General features: G+C 43.8%; 1 protein-coding gene across 1 annotated transcript; it reads right to left on the reverse strand.

The window, feature by feature from the left end:
• Window positions 1-4,018: 4,018 nt before the first annotated feature.
• On the reverse strand, window positions 4,019-9,529 carry LOC100384351 (coatomer subunit alpha-3). The gene is made up of 3 exons (XM_008648034.3): window positions 8,991-9,529; window positions 7,668-8,162; window positions 4,019-7,257 (listed from the first exon to the last, which is right to left on the reverse strand). The coding sequence occupies exons 1-3, from the start codon at window positions 9,196-9,198 to the stop codon at window positions 4,304-4,306; spliced, it is 3,657 nt and encodes a 1,218-aa protein (XP_008646256.1). The 5' UTR covers window positions 9,199-9,529; the 3' UTR covers window positions 4,019-4,303.
• Window positions 9,530-24,334: the final 14,805 nt, after the last annotated feature.

Consider the following 24,334-nt stretch of genomic DNA (forward strand, 5'->3'; position numbering starts at 1 on the left):
GGTTCAAACAAAGAGAGCAAAAGACAACCGAAGTGTACCCTGGTCTGGCGCATCGGACTGTCCGGTGTGCCACCGGACAGTGTCCGGTGCACCAGGAAATTCCAGTCTGAACTTGCCATCTTCGGGAATTCTGGGAGTCGCTCCGCTATAATTCACCGGACTGTCCGGTGTAGCACCGGACTGTCCGGTGCACCAGCGGAGTAACGGCTACACAGCACCAACGGTCGTCTGCAGCGAGTAGTTAATGCGCTACAGTGCGCGCAGAAGTCAAAGCAGAGCCAGAAGGCGCACCGAACAATGAACAGTGACTGTCCGGTGGCCCAGCTGTCAGATGCTCCAACGATCAGAACCCAACGGCCGGGTGACGTGGCTGGCGCACCGGACAGTATCCGGTGGCGCACCGGACTGTCCGGTGCGCCATGCGACAGCAGCCTCCACCAACGACTCCTTTGGTGGTTGGGGCTATAAATACCCCCAACCACCCACCATTCATTGCATCCAAGTTTTCAGCCTTCACACCTCATACAAGAGCTATAGCATTCAATACAAGACACAAACAAGAGATCAAATCCTCTCCCAAGTCCAAAGACAATTCCAATCAAATAGTGACTAGTGAGAGAGAGATACTTGTGTTCATTTGAGCTCTTGCACTTGGATTGCTTTTCTTCTTCATTCTTTCTTGATTCCAACTCAATTGTAACCAAGGCAAGAGACACCAATTGTGTGGTGGTCCTTGTGGGGACTTAGTGTCCCGTTTGATTGAGAAGAGAAGCTCACTCAGTCTAAGTGACTGTTTGAGAGAGGGAAAGGGTTGAAAGAGACCCGGTCTTTGTGACCACCTCAACAGGGAGTAGGTTTGCAAGAACCGAATCTCGGTAAAATAAATCACCGTGTCATCGTCCTTATTTGCTTGTGATTTGTTTTTTGCCCTCTCTTTCGGACTCGTTTATATTTCTAACGCTAACTCCGGCTTGTAGTTGTGCTTAAAGATTGTAAATTTTAGGTTCGCCCTATTCACCCCCCTCTAGGCGACTTTCAGTATTTGGTCCCGTATCCGAGAGAAATACATTAGGGTAGGATACAGGATGACCATGTATCCGACTGTATCTGTCCCGTTTTCATCTCTAACAACTGAGGGAGTATTAAGGGCTATGAAAAAGTTGGGAGCTCTTTAGGTGAATTGTTGGAGACATGTTTTTATTTGTTTTCCAAAAAAATAATTTAGGGAGACTTTTAGGGAGCTCTGGGAGATGCTCTTAAGCTCCCTCAACTCTCCCTCCCCATGTACAGGCCGATGAGAGAAACATTTACAGGTATACCGGATTAGAGATGTGTTTTTGCGGGCCATGTCTCTGTGGGTCTATGTCGTGCCGGACATCCCATATATACAGTTTCCCCTGTGGAGCGGGGAGCTCTAATCTCCTTCTCTCCACTAAACAATGATAATAATTGCAAAATTAAATTTAATCACCAGATAACAATGTGTATTACGATACTATAAATATAGTAGTATTTTTAAAACTTCAAAAATTGATATATATATATATATATATATATATATATATATATATATATATATATATATATATTGTATATTAGGAGCCCTGGGCTTCCAATAACTAAAGGAAGCCCGAGCTAGACAGTGCAATCCGGTCGAGCCGGACCACATCCGGACGTCTATAAAATAGGACCCGGAGTGCTAGGGTTCAGTTTTTCATGCCCCATCTCGATTCATTAGCGACAGCGGTTGCCCGATAGCGCGTGCGGCGGTGGACCCCGGCCAGTGGCTGCAGTGGCCGTGGCTCCCCGACCTCGACATGCGGTGGCGGCGGTTCCTAGGCCGGCGGTGGCAGCCCCCGATCCAGAGGGCGAGCGGCGGCAGCACCCTTGTGCGGCGGCGGCGGATCCCAGGCCGGTGGCCGCAACTCCATTACCTCGACGCGCGGTGGCGGAGGTTCCTCGATCCGCAGCGAGGCCCTTGTGCAGGCAAGCGGCGGCGTCCCCGAAGCCCCGAGAAGGCGGCACTTCTAAGGCCGGCGAGCAAGCGACGCCCGTCGACGTGCGAGTAGCGACGGCGACGCATGAGGCGCGATGTTCGAGCGAGCGACGTCACGGAAGGGGCGAGATGCGCGCAGCGATGATCGCGCGTGACATCCTCCGATCCGGCGCATTTTTCTTTTCGTTTATTGTGTTTTATGCCTACCACATGTATTATTTACGCTAAAAACTGTACGATTTTATGCTTTAACACAGAGTTCGTATATCAGTTTACTACATGCACATTGGAAAGACAATTCCTTGATTTATGCTGTTCTTAATTTGCGCGCATGCAATGGAAACTCCCACGATTTTGCCATAATTTTTGGATCTGTATAAAAATAGAAACCGCATGCATGCGGCTGCCATGTTTTTCAGATCTATCATAAAAATAGGATCGTAATAACAACCTACTAAAGCTATCTGGATCGGGGGCCGCCACCGCCGGCCTGGGAACCGCCGCCACCGCATGTCGAGGTCGGGGAGTCACGGCCACCGCAGCCACTGGTCGGGGTCCACCGCCGCGCGCGCTATCAGGCAACCGTCGTCGCTAATGAATCAAGATGGGGCATGAAAAACTGAACCCTAGCACTCCGGGTCCTGTTTTATAGACGTCCGGATGTGGTCCGGCTCGACCGGATTGCACTGTCTGGCCCGGGCTTTCTTTAGTTATTGGAAGCCCAGGGCTCCTAATATACAATATATATATATAAGGCAAATAGCTCATTTAAAGAGTAAAGATAGAACTGAATAGGAGGAATGATTGGAGAGGGGAGAAATATGAGAAAGATAGTTGAGGGGGATATTTAAATATGAATAGAAAATGAGAATAGAGGGATTTAGGAGGGGATGGTTGTAGATTGGCTTAGTTAACCGAGAGAGAGGGGGAAGAAACGGCACGTTCCTTGGTTCCATGCTTCATCTAGAAAATGCCACTCGCATATTAAAAAACATCTCTTAATAAATTTTTTTAGATTATACCACCATGTCTAGTTGATCATGTTTCTTTTTAAATTTAATCTAAGTTCCCTCTCCTCCGCGGGTCTACATTCGTATCTACATATGCGCTCTACTGGCGCAGCGTCCTCTTTTTTTGCACGCACTCATTCGTCATGTGCACATATACTTTGCGCGTGCGCATCCTAAAACGGCAGGGCTTAGCGAGAGATTTAGGTTCTGTTTGGTTAGAGTATCTCCAACAACGTGACCTATAAAAATGCCCTATAATTTAAAAATAAGTATATTTTATAGAATTTAGAGCACCAACAAAATACCTCGCTCCAACAGTAAAGCCCTAAATCTAGATTATAGGGCAGCCAACTAGGGTATAGTATATTTGAGTCACTTGAGAGGGTGTCCTATAGTTTTTTGACAAAAATTTATGAAATAGGGCACTGTTGGAGTAGTTTTTCCTGTGTAGAGCCCCATATTTCAATTTGAGGCACTAGTTTGATGCATTGTTGGAGATGCTCTTAGGATGTGAAAAAAATGTTGTAAGCTATAAAAAGTTGTAGATTGTGAGCTATTAAAAAGCTAAAACCCATTTGTTAAAACCACTAAAAGTCATTAAAAGTTCTTCAATATATGTTTTCATAGTTTCATGCAAAAGTCACTAAAAGCGGGTCCAAGCGTCATTTCAGTTTTACACTGCGAGAAAGTCCGATTTTAGGGGAAAAAATGCTTTCTGGATCCAGTCTTTTGGTTTGATTTTGACTTTTAGAGAGCAAAAAGCAAAACCAAAATCTAAACCAAACACACCCAGCCAAACGAGTTTTGACTTTATTACACCACATATCACAGAGAAGATTTTCCACAGTTCATATAATATCAAGTTTTTCTGAAGACACTGCTCTTTAGATGGGATTGGCACCCTAGCAGGTAAACTCTTCCATGCTTAATGTATTTTGACATAAAGCACATTAGCCCGCGTACCGAGCAAAGAATACCTCCAGACTATAAACTAAAAAGCAACGCAGAGACATCCCAAAAAAAGAATTTTAAAGAGTGAAAGAGACATCTCATACATCAATTTCCAGCATAGCTTCCAAAGTTGATCAGAAGTCTAAACCATACGGCAGGTGATGACAGCACCCTCTAGGCAAACAAAAATTATGGTAACAGAACACGAAAAAAGAAAAAAAAAACTTGATAAAAACATGTATAATACTTATTCCTTACAATCACTAAACTCCCTGGTAAAATATATGATTAAGTCTTGGAACTTAAGACACTAGAAAGAATATAGGGGGGCTCTAACTACCATGGCTTATCTCGATTGTGTAGGAGAGCAGAGGAGACCTGAAGCATCTGCCCCAACCGCACCAAGCTCACATATGGTACAAAGCTGCCCTTCGATGGAAGGAACAAATCGGGATCCACAGTATGGGCAGGAAACGTCCTTTTGGCCACGATAGATAGGAACATATGTAGCACCACAAACAACGAATGGATTTCTGAAGTCATAGTTCAGTTGGTGAGAATCGTCCTTGTCCTGGCAGGCTTGCAGCACCTGTCGAGCCTTCTTTGCTTGGGCCTCCTGAGGGCTATTCTCAAGAAGCATCCTTGCAAAGTGTGCTGCAGTTGCATAGTTTTTCTGCTTGAAGCAAAGAGCCATAGCGCTTGCGAGCACAAGCCTCATATGAACTCTCTGAAGCTTGCAGTTCGTGAAGTAAGCAGCCAACTCCTGCTGACGGGTCACATCATCCCTCAATTCCTTTCTCTTGAGTTCCATCCTCAGACCAAGAACATACTCCCTCACTATCTCGATTAATTCCTTCACCTCATCAACTTCTCTCCGCGAATCCACCACAATAACTGGAATGGTATGCAAGATGCTAAGGAACTGTCTCAGTGCTTCGGGGAACTTGCCCTCAGTTGTGGCTTTGTAGGCAGCCTTGAGTCTATCTTCCATTTGTGAGAAGCTGAAAACAAGTGCAGGAGGGCCCCTCACATTAGGACTTGCAGACTCATTCCAACCTTTCTCTACTGCAACTGATATAACAGGCGCAGCGGCAAACGCACACATATATGTATGACTGCCCATGTGCAGATCAATAAACAAGGGCTTCAGTGGAACAAAGTTCTTGATACCCAACTGGCGGCTAAGCAACCTCATTGCTGTGTCGAAGTTCCCTGCTGCCGCTTGCTCCCCAGCCAGAGAAGATCTCTGGGTCCAAATTTGGCTGACAGGAATACCTGGTGTAGGAGCAACGAATAAAGCAGATCGAGCATTGCCAACAGCTTTTGGAGTCTCAGTTTCAGGCGGAAGTTCCAGATCTTCCAGGTCCCAGCCACCCTCCTCACCATCCTCCTCATTTGGCTCACCCTCTTCTACATCAACACCATCACCACCATTTGCCACCACCTCACTTACATCAACAATATCCAAGTCTTCATCACCCCAATCAGCACCAGCAGCTTCATCGTCTTCCTCAAGATCTGCCCTTCCAGTAGCATCCAGTCCACCTTCAAAAATACCGCGCACTACCCTAAGCAATGGCCAATCACCACACGCTGTGAGAGGTGCAGGGGGGATCAGTAGTGAGTGGGATTTTCCTTCAGGCAGAGAAGGAACATTCTCGCCTAATTCAGAAGCAATCCTCTCAGCAATTTCTGTGAGCCCATGAGTGACAGCAGTAACATAAGCAAGAGGTAGCTGTCCAGCATTCTCCAGGATCTCAACCCGCTTCTTGGCATCCCCAAGATACAATGCATTGTGGAACTGTCCCATCAAATTGTTATTCTGTCCAGCAATTTTGCACATGAAGCCCACCTTGTCCAAGTAACCAGTAATAAGATACAGAAAAGCAAGCCTCTCAAAATTCTTTGTTCGTTGGTAAGCATATTCCACTATACCAACATTTCCCTGCCTCAGGGCTTCAATTCCCAACTTGTACCAGTGATCCTTGTCATCAATCTCCTTTGCAGAAGCAACTGCAATTTGAATGTTACCACTCTCGAGAGCTAGGTTAAATCTGGTCTTCTCATCCTTCACAAAGTGTAGAGCAACTTCTGGGAAACCTTTCTGTTGTAAATAAGAAATCACAGCCTGCCCACACAGCTGGGAGTTCTTAATCATACTCATAACATGATCATAGCGTTTTCTGAGAAGGGCGAGCTTGAAAATGTACTCTGATGCATCAACTGCAATCAGCTTGTTTTTTCCATCACGATCTAAGCAGAAAATGTTGTTCCCAACAACCCTCGTTATGTAAATAGGAACATCGAGAGTCTTTATGATCCCACTATCTCCATTGGGAAGACAGTACTTCATATGGTTCAGTGTAGTGTAAATGAACACACCATTCTCATCCCAGGCACCACTTTTCACACGGATGGTTTCATGCAGTGTGCACTTATGGACAAGCTTCTTGCTAGCTATAACCACTGCATGCTTGCTCAGTAGTGCCACAGATTCCATGTCACTAGACCAAACAACATATTTGATAGCAGGTGTTTGGAGCTCACCAAGAACTAACCTTTGCTGAAGATCAAAGATGGCCACCCTGTCTTCACCTTTGCACAGCAGGTTACCGGTCCCAGCATAATATATTGCATCAGTCGCAATGGGAAGGGGGCTTTTCTTCAAAATTTCATTCTTAAGATTCTTCACCAAAACTTGATTGCTACTCTTCTCAAGGACTGCAAACCTGTTGCGCGCTACAAAAACAGCAGAACCACCAGCTCCTTTCTTTGCCTCTTGCAAGTAATCAGACCTGCCAGCAGAATCCTTGGGAACAATGTAGAGTTCATATGAACCCCCATCAGCATCAGAGCAAATCAAGACAGCATTCTCAGTTGGGCTGTAGGACAGCGTCCTGGGTGATTGGTTCAAGCTGACTGATCCAGGTCTTCTTATTGGAGCCACTTGAACTTCCTTCTGGGTGGAGTATTCAAAGAACCGGAGAAACCGATCCTTCAAATAGAAGACAGTGTCACCACTAACGCAGAAGGCTGGGCGTTCCCTCTCTAATTTGAACACAATCATGCCACTGTCATGACCAGCAGCAAGAAGGTTCATTTCAGGGTGAGCAGCAAGAATCCAGAAACGGTCGTGCTCCCGTCTAAATGTCTGAATACCAGTTCTCTTTGTGGCATCCCAAATGCGAATGCTTTTGTCTTCTGAGTTTGACACGATGATGTCTTGCTTCGCATGGAACATCACACAAGACACATTATTCATGTGGCCCCTTAAAGTATCAACTTCCCAAGCCTTGGTATCTGTCCATAAAGAACACATATAGATTATTGCATTTCAAACATTTCCTTGTAGAATGTATACTCTTTTTCACATATGCTAAGTACTAATTGATCTGCTAAATTGTGTGATAAGCTTCACCTCCAAGAGCCATTTTACTTGTAATATTTTAAACATAAATCAAAAGTATCAAGTTACTAATTGTGCTTGTGCCTCTTGTATTTAGCAACCTGTTACATCATTAAATGGTACAAAGTTCTGTGAAGGCAAGATTATAGAAAACAAATAAAAAATACCCATGATTAAAAACATATTATTAGGCAATTCTATAATGTGAAAACATCAAATTATACATATTGAATAGTTATTGTTTTACTACGTAAAAACTACAAACAAGACATGCAAATTGCAAAGTGAGTAATAAGACTATTACCATTCATTCTCCATAGCTTCACCTGCCGGTCATCTGCCCCAGAAACAATGAGTGGCAAAGTGGGATGAAATGAGGCCCAGTTGACCCCACGATCATGGCCTTCCAGGACATATTTCACTACAGCATCAACACCTCCAAAAAGATCTGTGTTCATCTGGGTGAGACGGAGGATGTCATCTGCAGGTGACACTGTCTTCTTCCTCAGAGCTCCGATATCCCAGACACGTACAGTCTGATCAAGTGATGCCGATACAACCAGGTCTTCTTTGGGATGGAAAGATGCACACATGACGTAATGGTTATGCCCAGTCAGCACAGCCACACAGGTGCGTGACTGCCAGTTCCAGATCCGGATTGTCTGATCGTCACTAGCACTTACAATCCATGGATACTCATGATGGAATTGCACAGTGCGAATGTAGTCAAGGTGTCCGTGAAGTGTGAAAAGGCAACGGTGTGTCTTGTAATTCCAGACCTTAATCTTATAATCATCACCTGCATCATATGACAGTAAGCAAAACCAGAATATTAGTAAGTTTTACAAGTAACAATGGTAACGCTCTTACCGACTGTTGTGCAAGTACCAAGTAGACCTTAGGTGCAAGCCTGCAAGCAAGCATCCTAAGTCTTTAGATCTTGATCCAACCGTAGGTCACATTTAACACTTAAACCCCTCCACCACTAGCTAGCACAGCTTTATCAAAAACTCCCTTGACAAACTAAAGTTACACCTACGGTTGGATCATGATCTACAGACCTAGGAGACTCGCTTGTACGCACCTAGGAGACTCCCTTGCACACATGTACCTAGGGTCTGCTTACACAGTAGTTGTTTCTGCTTAGGGATGTCTTAGTCTTAATTCGATGATTGACAGCACGATTACAGAAGTGTTTTTTTTTTGTGTGTGCTAATGAGAATACCTTTGTGATTTGTGACTGAAGGTGTTCTACCTAATGTTTCAAAGATCACAGAATCCACTAACTATAGACACAGGAAAAATCAAGCACTAGGACTTATTTACCATACAGATCATCGCACGCACAGATGATAAAGCAAGCACCAGATCCGAGTTCCGACCAACCCATCGCACCGTACTGTTACATATATCCTTATTAACCACCGCACTTCCCACCAAAAGCGATCTCATCAACGAACTTGCAAAGCAATCTAGTCCAAGCGCCCACGATTACACAAACAACGAATCGCAGAACCATCAAACATCCACGTAACTTGCGGGAACACCTCCAATCCGCGCGAGAGAAATGAGCTGAACACGCGAAGAGCGCACCAGACGGGCGAGACAGAAGGATCTAGCAAATTACCTCCGGAGACGAAGAGCGGCTGTGTGGCGTGGAAGTGGACGCCGCGAACCGGCCCGTCGTGCTCGTCGAAGCGGTCGAGGAGGGTGCCCATGCGGTAGTCCCACATCTGGATCACCCCGCTGTGGAGACTCGCCAGGATCCATGGCCGACGCGGGTGGAAACTCAGGCCCTTCACCCGGTTGCTCTTCGTTTCGAACTTGGTCAGCATCCTCCCGGCCCGGCGTGCCCGGCCACGGCGGCGGCTAAGCTGAGCTCCCCAGCTGTAGCTGCGGAGAGGAACGGAGAAGAGATGGTGGATCTGGAAGAGGGAGGAGGAGGTGGATCTGGAGGTGCGAGTCGGGACTCGGGACTCGCGAGAGAGGGAGAGAGAAGGGCAGAGGGGGGAGAATGCAATGACGACGGGAGAGAGGTGCTTTAGATCTCGGAGCAGGGGATCTGATGACTGATGAGCCTCGCCGTGGGGTGAGCAGAGCTGCAAGGGGTCATAACCGTTCGATGCTGGGGCATGATGATCTGAACCGTTGGAAATTGTCAGGTGTGTGCCCTGGTTGTCAGTGAGGCATTTGCTTTTCCGTAATGACACATTAAAGTCATTTGATGATAGGATCATAGGACTATACTGTTATGTTACGTTACACTAGTCGGTTACCCGTGTGTTGCGACGGCTCACAATAATACCCACGTAAATTATCCACCAAAAAGATCTCAAGAATTTTATTGATTGTCTCCGCTTTTTGCATAATATTTTTATGAACGCACGGATACCATAGGCAACAAATCAGAGACCACATCCTTCGCATCCCCCACTTCCAAGGTTTCGTAGAGCAGGAGGGGAAGGGAAGAGGCGGACATATCTGTTCGTTGCCGGAGAAGGACACGACGAAGACCTGGGCATTTGGAGGCGACATAGGTAGTATACCGCTAGATATATAGGGAGAGAGCACGCAAGAGGAGAAAGAAGCACAGCCGGAGCAACTCCAAACCGAGAGGCACCCGCACCAGACGTCAATCCGAGAAGGATGAGAGAATGCGAGTGTCTTCCCAGCCCTGGACCCGTCGAAGCGACACAACACCACCACCAACTTCGTAGCATATGCCGACTGCAGCCACGCTACGGGCCTTGGTTGTCCAATATCTCAGACCTGGACTCCTTATCGCCAAGATAACCTAAGCGTTGCGCCACCATGTCCTCCTCGACGGCACGCACGGAAAAAGGCCAGGAGCATGACTGACTCGCCCCGTACCCGGGTCGACGAGCGTCAGTCGGCTCGCGACTGCGACCGTGGGCGGAGGCAATAGGTTGGGGAGGAAGAACAGAGCGAAGGTCGGGAAGATGAACGGGACGTCCGACGACGGCGAAAACGGTGGTGCGTGCATGATGCGAAACGTCCTCGTGGACGTGCAATAGCCACTACGCGAGTCGGTGTCGGGGCTGGTGTCGGACAAATACGGGGAGGAAGCGCGTGCTCCTACGCCTCTGCCGAGAATGGGGTGGTGCGGAGGTGGAGGCATGAGGGGCGAGAGAAAATAAGTAGAATGGCGAACGAGGTGGTGGCAACTGAGACGAGAACCATCATTATCGTGCGGAGGTATAGATGGCTAGATGGATCGTGTCTGGCGAGCCGGTCCGAGGCACGAACTATTTAATAGTGCCTAGGCCAACCCGGCGCGAGCGTCGTGCGGTGCTTGGGCCGTAGCCTCGACCCGTAGTGCTGGCCCGACCCGACACGATTGTTTTTTATTTTACAAATATATATATATATATAATTTATATTCAATATTATAAACACTTGAGCATGATGTTCTACTGGTTAGACAACTTCGTTTAGTGTCTCTCACCCTTATTCCACCAGGGTGTGGGTTCAAACCCCAACTCCTGCACCGCTTTTTAACATAACCCACCTTCTGCAACATTTGTTAACATTTTATGCTCGGTTACCCATGAGTTGCGACGGCTCACAACAATACCCACGTAAATTATCTACCAAAAAGATCTCAAGAATTTTTATTAATTGTCTCCGCTTTTCGCATAATATTTTTTATGAACACATAGGTATCATAGGCAGCAAATCAGAGACCCCCATCCCTCGCCCCCCACTTCCAAGGTTTCGTAGAGCAGGAGGGGAAAGGAAGAGGCAGACATACATGTTCGTTGCCGGAGAAGGATAAGACGAAGACCTAGGCATCTGGAGGCGACATAGGTAGTATACCGCTAGATATATAGGGAGAGAGCACGCAAGCGGAGAAAGAAGCCCAGCCGGAGCAACTCCAAACCGAGAGGCACCCGCACTAGGCGTCAATCCAAGAAGGGCAAGAGAATGCGAGTGTCTTCCCAGCCCTGGACCCACCGAAGCGACACACCACCACCACCAATCCGTAGCATATGCCGACTGCTGTCATGCTACAGTACTTGGTTGTCCAATATCTCAGACCTGGACTCCTCATAGCCAAGATAACCTAAGCATGACATGCGCCACCATGTCCTCCTCGACGACACGCACGGAGAAAGGAAAGGAGCATGACCGACTCGTCCCGACGAGCTTCGGTTGGCTCGCGGCTGCGACCGTGGGCGGGGGTAGCAGGTTGGGGAGGAAGAACAGGGTGAAGGCCAGGAAGACGAACGAGATGTCCGACGACGACGAAAACGATGGTGCACACATGATGTGAAACGTCCTTGTGGACATGCAATAGCCACTGCACGAGTCGGTGTCGGGGCTGGTGTCGGACGAATACAGGGAGGAGGCGCATGCTCCTACGCCCTCTGCCAAGAATGGGGTGGCGCGGAGATGAAGGCATGAGGGGAGAGAGAAAAGAAGTAGAATGGCGAACGAGGTGGTAGCAACTGAGGCGAGGACCATCATTATCGTACGGAGGTATAGATGGTCAAATGGGTCGTGTCTGGTGAGTCGGTCCGAGGCACAACCCATTTAATAGTGTCTGGGCCAACCCGGTACGAGCGTCGTGCGGTGCTTGGGCCGTAGCCTCGGCCCGTAGTGCTGGCCCGGCCCGACACGATTATTTTTTTATTTTACAAAAAATCATATATACATATGTACAATTTATATTCAATATTATAAACACCTGAGCATAATGTTCTACTGGTTAGACAACTTCGCCTAGTGTCTCCCACCCTTCTTCCATCAAGGTGTGGGTTCAAACCCCACCTCGTGCACCGCTTTTTAACATTTTACGCTGAGTTGATTTAGAAGAAATGTAAGGACTTTTTGTAAAAAGATGACGCGGGACGACTATTGAAACTGGTGCTTTAAATATAGTAGAGACTAGTCGGTTGTCTGTGCATTGCGACGGCTCACAACAATACCCATGCAAACTCTGCACCAAAAAGATCTCAAGATTTCATTGTCTGTCTCCGCTCTCCACATAATATTTTTATTTGACTAACTGATGTTGTTGTTTACTACATCCAATATGTCCTGGTACAACACAGCCAATGAAGGAAGCGATTAGAAGAGAGTTCACAACGTCTGACTAAACGAACAGAGATTATAGAATGACATAATTCCACCATACAGAGACCAAATAAGAGTAAGTTTGTGAGCTCAAGTTTCTAAAATAAGTCACATGAACTCAAACTTATAAAAAAAGATAAATCAAAATATAGAGTGGTTGCTAAAGTCATGCATCAATAAAAACTGGATGCGCTTCATACAGATTATGGTACTTCGTAGCAATTACTAATGTTTAAAACCAACAAATAACATTTCCTTTTACTGTTAGCGTGACAAATCATTGATGCTCCATCCACTTCAGCAACCTCAAACACCATGGAGTCCATTGCGCTAATGTGATCTTAGAAACGACCAAATACATGCAAGAGCCAAGAACACAAGGGACGAGCACCCTGTGGTAGTGCCCCCATGGATCTCCAAATCCTAACACATATTTTGCAGAATCCATGAGCCATCATCAGAAGAACACAAACCATGTGCAGACAATAAATAAAGTATTAACACATCCAAATTATGTTTTAGTCCTTAGCACAACAAAAAACTAACACCCAAAACAACATAGGAACAACACAATAGTTTTTTCAATGACGTAAGGATGGGTGATAGGTACATAGAAGTGGTAGAAGGCTACCGAGTCAACATCATGGTAAGGGAAAGGCCATGTAGACAAGCAATGTCGAGCCATCAAACGGATAACATAGGTAGCAAATCAGGGACCCCCATCCCTCGCCTCCCCCACTTCCAAGGTTTCGTAGAGCTGGAAGGGAAGGGAAGAGGCAGACATACTTGTTTGTTGCCGGAGAAGAACACAATGAAGACCTGGGCATCTAGAGGCGACATAGGTAGTATACCGCTAGATACATATAGGGAGAGAGCATGCAAGCAGAGAAAAAAGCCCAGCTAGAGCAACTCCAAACCTAGAGGCACCCGCACCAGGCGTCAGTCCGAGAAGGGCAAGAGAATGTGAGTTCCTTCCCAGCCCTCGACCCGCCAAGGCAACACAACACCACCACCAACTCCGTAGCATATGCCGACTGTTGCCACGCTACGGGCCTTGGTTGTCCAATATCTCAGACCTGGACTCCTCATCGCCAAGATAACCTAAGCGTGGCAGGCGCCACTATGTCCTCCTCGGCGGCACACACGGAGAAAGGCCAGGAGCAAGACCGACTCACCCTGTACCCGCGTCGACGAGCGTTAGTCGGCTCGCGATTGCGACAGTAGGCGTGGGTAGCAGGTTGGGGAGGAAGAACAGGGCGAAGGCTGAGAATACAAACGGGACGTCCAATGACGGCGAAAACGATGGTGCGCACATGCTATGAAACGTCGTCATGGGCGTGCAATAGCCACTGCGCGGGTCGGTGTCGGGGCTGGTGTCAGACGAATACGGGCTGCCGAGTGGCGCGGAGGCGGAGGCGTGAGAGGAGAGAGAAAAGAAGCAGGATGGTGAACGAGGTGGCGGCAACTAAGGCGAGGACCATCATTATCATGCGGAGGTATAGATGGACAAATGGACCGTGTCTGGTGGGCTCGCCCGAGGCACGACCGATTTAGTAGTGCCTGGGCTAGCCCGACACGTGCGTCGTGTCGTGCTTTGGTCATAGCCTTGGACCACAGTGCTAGCCCTGCACAACATGATTATATATTTTTTATTTTACAAAAAATCGTATATATATATATATAATTTATATTAATATTTAAAACACCTGAGCATGATGTTCTACTGGTTAGACGACTTCACCCAGTGTCTCCTGCCCTTCTTCCATTAGGGCGTGGGAATATTTTACGTTGATTTAACCAAATGGCCCGACGGTCTAACGAGTCGGCCCGGCACGGTCAGCAGGCTGGCATACCGTGCCTGGGCCGGAGCTGTGGCCCACGGGCGTTGGGCCTAGCGGGCCCGTGCCGGGCCATCGTTTGGCCATCTATATGCGGCGGAGGTGTGGTTGCGATGTAGATGTTAGTTGCGCGGAGGGAACGGGCGTGCAGTGGGTTAATTTGAAATAGATGTGAGGGGTTATTTGTAAAAATATGACGTTAGACGACCGTTGAAACTGGTGCTTTAATATAGTAGAGATAGAGACGCGTTTGGTTTTTAGGGACTAATTTTTAGTCCCTCCATTTTATTCTATTTTAGTCCCTAAATTACTAAATACCAAAACTATGTCAATTTAGAGACTAAAATAGAATAAAATAGTGTGACTAAAAATTAGTCTAGAAACCAAATACCCCCTAAATTACACTGCTCATACCTAAACTTATAGTGTTGTATCATCTCGGTCCTAAACTCATAAAGTGCACATCCATATCCCTAAACTTGTGAAGTTGTATCATTTTGGCCCCTTGTTGGGGGTCTTCTACTCTGCCGAAGGTCCTCAAGACGAAGATCCTACGTAGAAGTAACAATGCGGAATGCCGAAGCTCGGTTGCTTTGGTTCAGATCCAGCAAAGAAGGAAAAAGAACTAGTTAGACCTTCTTAGTTTAAATTGTTTGTAAACTAATGTTCAAGGACATGGATGTAATTTTATCCGGGCTGCGTCTCGTGCCTATAAATAGATGAACAGTACCCCCGTATTATTCACGCTGCATTGTATTCACTCTCTCGCATTCTCGCCTTCGAGCAAGCCGAAGGTATCAATGTAGTATTAACATTGTTAATTGAAAGGGAAATAGGGTCAAACCTTTTCCTAATTGATTTTGGTGGTTGAATTGCCCAACATAAATAATTGGACTAACTAGTTTGTTCAAGATTATGCATTCTACAGGTGCCATAGGTTCAACAGAAACCAATCAAAAGGACAGTTAGGTCTCAAAAGAAAGGAGCAAAAAGGAAACCGAAGGCTGCCCTGGTCTGGCGCACCAGACCGTCCGGTGCCCCACCGGACAGTGTACGGTGCACCAGGGTGAATCAGCTCGAACTCTTCACCTTCGGGTTTCTAGGTGCAGCTCCGCTATAATTCACCGAACTGTCCGGTGTGCCACCGGACAGTGTCCGGTGCACCAGCGGAGCAACGGCTACCTACGCGCAACGGTCGACTCTGACGGATGAACAGTACCGTGGCAGAAGTTAGAGCAGAGGTCAGAGGGGCACCAGACAGTCCGGTGCCACATGAGGACAAAGCCTCCAACGGTCGACCAACTCAGAGGCTTAACGACGAGGTGACGTGGCGGCGCACCGGACACTGTCTGGTGGCGCACCGGACTGTCCAGTGCGCCCATCGCCAGCAGCCTTCTCCAACGGCTACAATTTGGTTGGTGGCTATAAATACCACCCCAATCGGCCACTTCAAGGTGTGGGAGCCCAAGCAACATTCCAAGTCATCTAGTTGACATACTCAAGCCCTCCCAACCACATATATTCATTGATCCATTCTATACACAAGATTTAGACCACCACAACCAACACAAGTGCCACAAGAGAGAAAGCAAGAAAGAGAGAGCTACTCATTTGAGTTTAAGCACTAGTGCCTTGTGAGATTCTTTGAGAGATAGTGTGTGCTACATCTTTGTGTTCATTTGCGCGTGGAGTTTTGACTCCCATTGAACTTCCTCCAAAGTTTTGGAGGCTTGTAAAAGCTAGCAAGAGACACCAAAGAGTGTGGTGGTCCTTGTGGGGTCTTAAGTGATCCTTGAGAAGAAGAAGAGCTCGCCGGTCTTGAGTGATCGGTGGAGAGAGGGAAAGGGTTGAAAAAGACCCGTCCTTAGTGGACTCCTCAACGGGGACTAAGCCTTCGAGGGCCGAACCTCGGTAAAACAAATCACCCGTGTCTCGTGTGCTTATTACTTGTGATTTGTTTGTTCTTCCCCTTTCTAAGTTTTTCTTGCACTACTCTCTTTGCTAATATTATCTGGTGTTGCTTTGAGTTAAGTTCTCATTTGGTGAAGCAACACTTTGCAAGAAAGAACTTGTGTTATTGCTCTTCTTATCTAAGCCCTCATGATTTATTCTTATAGACTTATTAGTAGTATTGATTTATCAATTCCGCGTTATTTGATACTCTTTACAAGCAAGGACTTAGTTTTTACACTCCGATAATTGTATATCTTGTTCTAACCACTAATCAAGGGATCTAGTTGGGGGATAAAGTTTTAATTTTCAGGTTTCGCCTATCCACCCCCCTCTAGGCGACTTTCAATTGGTATCGGAGGTAGGCACTTCATATTGAGTCTAACAACTCGAAGTGATGGCTCATAGAAGATCCCAAAAGAACAAGAAGACAACTCCGAAGGAGAACAATGAGGTAACTCTTGAAATTTTACTTTCCGATTATTCTAATTATAATTCTTGGTCTACTAGAGTGATAAATGCTTTTAGAATCGTAGATCCACAATTAGAACAAATTATAGACAAGAGTATCTTCCCCTCTAGTTATAATGGAGAAATCATTTCCAGGGAGGATCAAAGATGTTTTCGCTTAAACTACCTAGCTTATGACATCTTAAGTAATTCTCTTAGCAATGAAGATTATCGTGCCTTCATATCAAATTATGATGAATCCATTCATGATGCGCATGATATTTGGACTAGAATTAAAAGCAAATTTGATGAGTCCAAACATGATAGTTCATTTTGTACTTCTACTTCCTTTGGTCTTTGTGATACTAACCCTTGCAAGGAAGAAGAAGAAAATGACCGATGGAGACCAAATGATGAATCCACCTCTCCAAAATGTTTGTCTTCCCATTTCGATTCCCACATATGTTGTGTGGCTAATGAAAATGATAGCGGAAGCACAAATGAGGATGAGGAGGAAGAAAGGAGCTTCATGCAACTCTATGCTCGCCTAAGCCAAGAAGATAAGGCGGTCATGCTCAAACTTCTAGAAAGAGCAAGAGAGCAAAGCGAAGCTCGTCAAAGACTAGAGAATGTTCTCTCCTTGAAAATGCTATACTTTGACGAGTTGACTAAAGAACATGAGGAGCTAAAGTGCTCTCATGTTGATTTGGTCCAAAGGTATGAAACCATTTCAATTGAGCAAGATAACGCTTTACATTGTATCGCTCAATTAGTAAATAGGAATGCCTTGCTTAAGGACCAAGTAGAAAAGCTAAAAGATGAAAATCTAGCTTTTCAAGAAAAATATGATATGCTTCTCTGTTCTCATGAAAATCTTATGAATGATCATATCATATAAAATATTGCTCATGAGGTTATGATAGAAAACTTCAAATCCCAACAACCTCACTCATGCACATGTATTCAAATTGAAACTACATTACCATGTGCTAATGCTTGTTGTCCGTCGACAAGCAAATCTTCCTTTGAGCTAGAATTTGCAGGAACAAACGATGATTCATATCAAAAGCTCAAAGAAGAAAATGAGAGGCTAAAAATGAGCTTGACACAACTAGAAGGGAAGTGCATTGCTCAACCGTCTCAAGATAACTGTGATCACATGGTGAAGAAGCTTGAGACGGGAACAATCGTGGCATGCACTAAATCCCTTGGAGAAAATGTCAAGGACTTGAGGATTGTCAAGAGGAAGGAACAAAAGAATAAAATCAATACCTCTTCCAAAAGCCTCAACCACGCCTCCATAAAAGGTAACATCCAAGGTAATAATCAAGTCACACTTCACACTAAAAGTAGTAAAAAGTGTAGTGAATGCTTTGAAAAGGGGCACTCTATTAGGTCATGTCCCTATATTAAAAATGACTTGATTATAAACAAGGATGATAAACTTTGTTTTAAATGCTCTAAGAAGGGACACTTGTTTAGGTCTTGTCCCCATTTAAAACAAAAAGGCTTAGTGTTAGAAAAGAAAATATTCACTAACCATGTAGCAAGAAAGAAACAAGGAAAGAAGAAATCTTCAAGACTTGAGGATCGCCTATGCTACATATGCCGAAAGAAGGGACATCAATGCAAAGATTGTCCCATTGGTAACAACCTCACTCCTAGCTTGTTAATTGATTCTCATGTAACTAGGCAACCCAAAATTGCAACTTGTGCTAGAAAGGTAATGAGTTTACCTAGCGCTAACACAAAGGACATTTGGGTTCCTAGATCTTTGGTGACTAAACGTAATGGACCCATCAAGCGATGGGTACCAAAATATGCTTGACAAGCTTTACAGGAAAAGGAGATGATATGAAGCTTTGGGTGCTTGAGAAAGCCAATTCAATTTTTATTTACTCAAGTTATCAATCTTCAATGATCTATATCCAAGATTGACCCAAAGTTATTTTGAATTGTTATATCTAAAACTCATATCATCTCGGGGAAGATATTGTTGTTGTAGGAATTAAGGAATTAATCCTATGCCAAAAAGTCGAGGCCTACAACATGGAGGAAAGCCAAAGGATGGTAACATTTATGTTTTTAATGCAAGTATATTAAATTATCATTTCTTATGTGTCTTGTGTAGTCACATAGAAAAATAAAGCACTTCAACTGTTTTTAACTTATGTCACCATTCTTTGAAGAAATTCCTCTCATATGGTAGATTGTACATTCATCATTTCGATACCATAGCAATCTACATACTTTAAATTGTTGTAAGTACCCCATGGCATGTTTTACACTAATTATCTTATTATTGCCATGATTCTGGATATAGAGAGATATTCCAAGTTCGTAAAAGAATAAGGTGTCATGTAAGAAATTCAAATCCTTAGGACACTTATAAAAGGAAAATTCTCTCTATAACTAGAATAGTGAGACTAATGCTTTTATCTAAGTAACCCATGTAATCTCACTAGTAGAGAATAAGTTTCTCTTTGGAAGTGCGCAATATAACATAAAAAGAAAAATCAATCCAATGACTTATGTTGTTATGCCTATTGGATATGATTCTTCTTCATTTATCGCTCTCCATGTTATGAATTAGATTTATTCCCATAATCTTTAAAGAACTAACTATGCTTGTTTTACAAGTTAAAACTGAGCATACTTCAAGGAATAATCTAGTTCATATTATAAAGTTTCCATGGTTTAGTAATCCACTTTTCATTCCTTATCAAAATGATTACAAAAAGAGAAACTAGTGCTTGTGTTGCTATTAACATCTCTCTTGAGCTTACTTATGAAAATCTACAAGAGAGTAAGTGCAAGTTTAATGCCACAAGCCTCAAAGGGTTGATCTTCACCCAAAGGAAGAAAGGTAAAAGCAAAGGTATGGGAACTCATCTTCTTAATCAAATATAGTTCCCATCAATGATTGTTTACTCTAATTATACCTATGTGAAGAATAGATTCTTTATTGGACCAAAGTCGGCTAGATGTGCATTCAGTCTCATTCTCATAAAATGCACTTGTCCATTAGAATCTATTTCATGCCTTTGCTATATATGTTCTCATATTGACTTGCTTCTAAGAAATGATTAATGAATTCAATATGAAGAAGTAAATTTCCTATGTTTGATCAAAATATTTAAAAAGTGCATATTCCTTTTTAAAGATGTGCACTAATGTTAAGAAGTTTACTTCATGTCTATGTGACTTATGGATGATGAATTGTTTTTATTTTCAATCTAAAGAAATCATTGTTCATCATATACTCCCTTGTGCTATTAACATCTTTCTTGAGTATTTTCAATAAGTTTGGAAGGAAAAATAAACAACTACAAAGGGAGGACACTCACATGAAAGAGAAAGACATCAAGAGCAACAACACCTACTTGGATAATGAGATCTTCAAAACATTCATGGTGTGGTTGTGAGCATTCTAAATCTTTTTCATTGTGAGAATACCAGGCATAAATTGTTTATTGCAAATCTTATAAGCCTTGATCAAGATGTATAATGCTTCTCCCTACACATCTCTAAAATGAATGCATCTATTCATCTCATTAAAATTCTTTGATGCATATCTCTAGGGGGAGCCTATGTCTATATCTTGATTATGTTGAGACTATTGCTTTATCCTAGTAATCTTATATAGTCTCTTGCACGAGAATAAGTTTCTCATGATGTATGCTACTACATGACAATCCAACTTGTTAAAATAATGTCGCTCTTATCAAGGATTGTTGCTTTCATTGCTAAAGTAGCATATTTATTGGATTCTCCTATTTTTGAGCTTATTTGATAATCTAATGCATATGTTGTTATTTTGATCACATCTGATATTTGTTTGATCATTGAATAACTTCAATTAACACTTATGTCTCTTAGTGGCGCATATTCTATCAATGGATATCTCTCTTGATATGCACTAAGTTAAAAGGAGAATTCATGATATATTTATGCAATTTGTGATCTACTTGATATATAATAACACTGACTTAGAAAAGGATCACTAGTTGTAGAACTCTCTCTTGTGCAAAATATTTCCATACTATGTCTTGAATACAGGTCTTAAGTGACTAAGACTAAGAACAAAGCACAATGAAGAGAGCATCTCTATGTGAAGGTACAAAAGGGTAAAACTACTCCATCTCATTCATACATGTACCTAAATCTTCCTACATTCCTTGCATATCATGTTTAAAAGGAAGAGAAAGCATGTCCATGCATTATCCCTGCTTCATACCTAGTTTAACTTATCAAACATTTATTCATGCATCTTTGTTAAAACTAGGTGAAGTAATTTTATTGTCAAAGAACTTAAAGCTTAACCTTGTAACGAGGATAAGCTGCCTTTGTTCCAAAGGTGGATGGTCCTTAAGCCTCTTTGAAATCCTTAAAGGTAAATGCTTGAGATGTTTATAACATGCTTTCATAAGTGCATAAACTGTCATGAGCATCACACTTATACTATGACACAATGCACTTTACATTCTCTATGATATAGACATGATCTCATTAACCTAATTATTTGCACTTGGTATTTAAGACCAAAAATTTGTATTCCTCTCAAAGCACATATTTAGGGGGAGCAATCTATATTATATAGAATTGTTTAAGCTTAATTGACATATCCTTTTAATCATGTCTCTTTCCTTTGGTACATTTGCGTATTTCTTATCTCTATTTGTGCCAAGGCTAAGACTAATATGTTTTCATGAGCATCTCATGTATTAAGTCTTAGATTGAAAGGGAAATGGAGTATTCGGCAAAGACATCGCTTCCACTCAACTCCATTGGTATTATCCTTCCTTGCCGGTATTCCGCCAGCTCTCCAATTTGGTATAATCTTCACTCATATATTATTTGCCAAAGGGGGAGAGAAAGTACAAGGGCTTATATTTCACTCAAGTATTCATTTTTGGCGATTCATGCCAAAGGGGGAGAAAGTATTAGCCCAAAGCAAAAGGACCGCACCTCCACCAATTTTCAAAAAATTGAGTTAAGAAAAGATTTCTCAATTGGTGATTTATCAATCGGTATCTTATTTTTGATAGAATCTCAAATTGGTACAACCCTTTCAAAACTAATATCTAAAACCCCTCTTGAACACTAAGAGGAGGATTTGATTGAGGGGGAGTTTTGGTTAGTCAAAGGAAAAGCATTTGAAACAGGGGGAGAAAATTTCAAATCTTGAAAGTACTTCTCAAAATCTTATTCATATACCTTTGACTAATTTGCAAAAGACTTTAAAAAGAATTTCCAAAAGAGTTTGCAAAAACAAACAAATGGTGCAAGTATGGTCCAAAACATTAAATATGAAGAAAGCATCCATGCATATCTTATGAAATATAGATTGGTTTAATTCCAAGCAAACTTTGCACATATATTATGCAAACTAGTTCAATTATGCACTTATATATTTGTTTTGGTTTGTGTTGGCATCAATCACCAAAAAGGGGAGATTGAAAGGGAAATAGGATCAAACCTTTTCCTAATTGATTTTGGTGGTTGAATTGCCCAACACAAATAATTGGACTAACTAGTTTGTTCAAGATTATGCATTCTACAGGTGCCAAAGGTTCAACAGAAACCAATCAAAAGGACAAGTTAGGTCTCAAAAGAAAGGAGCAAAAAGGAAACCGAAGGCTGCCCTGGTCTGGCGCACCGGACCGTCCGGTGTGCCACCGAACAGTGTCCGGTGCACCACCGGACAGTGTTCGGTGCACCAGGGTGAATCAGCTCGAACTCTTCCCCTTCGGGTTTCTAGGCGCAGCTCCGCTATAATTCACCGGACTGTCCGGTGCACCAGCGGAGCAACGGCTACCTACGCGCAACGGTCGACTCTGACGTATGAACAGTACCGCGGCAGAAGTCAGAGCAGAGGTCAGAGGGGCACCGGACAGTTCGGTGTGACACCGGACAGTTCAGTGTTACCGGACAGTCCGGTGTGACACCGGACTGTCCAGTGCCACATGAGGACAAAGCCTCCAACGGTCGACCAGCTCAGAGGCTTAACGACGAGGTGACGTGGCGGCGCACCGGACACTGTCCGGTGGCGCACCAGACTGTCCGGTGTGCCCATCGCCAGCAGCCTTGTCCAACAGCTACAATTTGGTTGGTGGCTATAAATACCACCCCAATCGGCCACTTCAAGGTGTGGGAGCCCAAGCAACATTCCAAGTCATCTAGTTGACATACTCAAGCCCTCCCAACCACATATATTCATTGATCCATTCTATACACAAGATTTAGACCACCACAACCAACACAAGTGCCACAAAAGAGAAAGCAAGAAAGAGAGAGCTACTCATTTGAGTTTAAGCACTAGTGCCTTGTGAGATTCTTTGAGAGATAGTGTGTGCTACATCTTTGTGTTCATTTGCGCGTGGAGTTTTGACTCCCATTGAACTTCCTCCAAAGTTTTGGAGGCTTGTAAAAGCTAGCAAGAGACACCAAAGAGTGTGGTGGTCCTTGTGGGGTCTTAAGTGATCCTTGAGAAGAAGAAGAGCTCGCCGGTCTTGAGTGATCGGTGGAGAGAGGGAAAGGGTTGAAAAAGACCCGTCCTTAGTGGACTCCTCAACGGGGACTAAGCCTTCGAGGGCCGAACCTCGGTAAAACAAATCACCCGTGTCTCGTGTGCTTATTACTTGTGATTTGTTTGTTCTTCCCCTTTCTAAGTTTTTCTTGCACTACTCTCTTTGCTAATATTATTTGGTGTTGCTTTGAGTTAAGTTCTCATTTGGTGAAGCAACACTTTGCAAGAAAGAACTTGTGTTATTGCTCTTCTTATCTAAGCCCTCGTGATTTATTCTTATAGACTTATTAGTAGTATTGATTTATCAATTCCGCATTATTTGATACTCTTTACAAGCAAGGACTTAGTTTTTATACTCCGATAATTGTATATCTTGTTCTAACCACTAATCAAGGGATCTAGTTGGGGGATAAAGTTTTAATTTTCAGGTTTCGCCTATCCACCCCGTCTAGGCGACTTTCATTAATATTCATATATGTTTATTGGAATGCAAGAATAAATGAATTATTAAGATATAATTACCATATTTATTCCTTCGCATTCTTATCCTTGCATTAATATAATGAAGGTATGTATTTCTTGACATTCGTCTGAAAAGCATTATACCCGTAAGGAAATAATGCTTCGAAGGACGAAGGTTCTTAATGATTAACAATTGCATTGCCTTGTTCTTGACTCACAGCATTTGAGAACAAGTGACCAACATTGGCGCCCACCTCTGGTGAACTCACTTCCACAATTGCGACAATGACTTCGCAAGTCAACCAAGTTGTGGCACCTTTGGCTACGAAGCTGGTGCTCCCGATCACAGGTGGCTCAGGTTCTAAACCAGCCAACAAGAAGCAGAAGAAGGAAGCACAGAGAAGGGTACACATGTTGGGGTGCAAGGACCCTTCATTAAGTCCAAGTGGTCTCATATACCAATCACCTTCTCCCAGAAAGACCTTTAGCTCAAGGATTATCCCCACAACGATGCAATGGTCATATCTTGTGTCATCAAGGGGTTTCTGGTCCACAACGTCCTAGTGGACACGGGTAGTGCGACAAATATCATATTCACAAAAGGCTTTCAGGCAGATGCAAGATTCGGATGACAAGATGCATGAT

The sequence above is a fragment of the Zea mays genome, chromosome 1 (assembly GCF_902167145.1).
Source record: "Zea mays cultivar B73 chromosome 1, Zm-B73-REFERENCE-NAM-5.0, whole genome shotgun sequence".
Lineage (NCBI taxonomy): Eukaryota > Viridiplantae > Streptophyta > Magnoliopsida > Poales > Poaceae > Zea > Zea mays.

Coding starts and splice junctions, on each gene's coding strand:
- LOC100384351 (XM_008648034.3), bottom strand. CDS start 9,198: ATGCTGACCAAGTTCGAAACGAAGAGCAACCGGGTGAAGGGCCTGAGT. Junction 8,163..8,990: donor GCCGCTCTTCGTCTCCGGAG/GTAATTTGCTAG, acceptor CATATGATGCAG/GTGATGATTATAAGATTAAG. Junction 7,258..7,667: donor GAAGCTATGGAGAATGAATG/GTAATAGTCTTA, acceptor CTTTATGGACAG/ATACCAAGGCTTGGGAAGTT.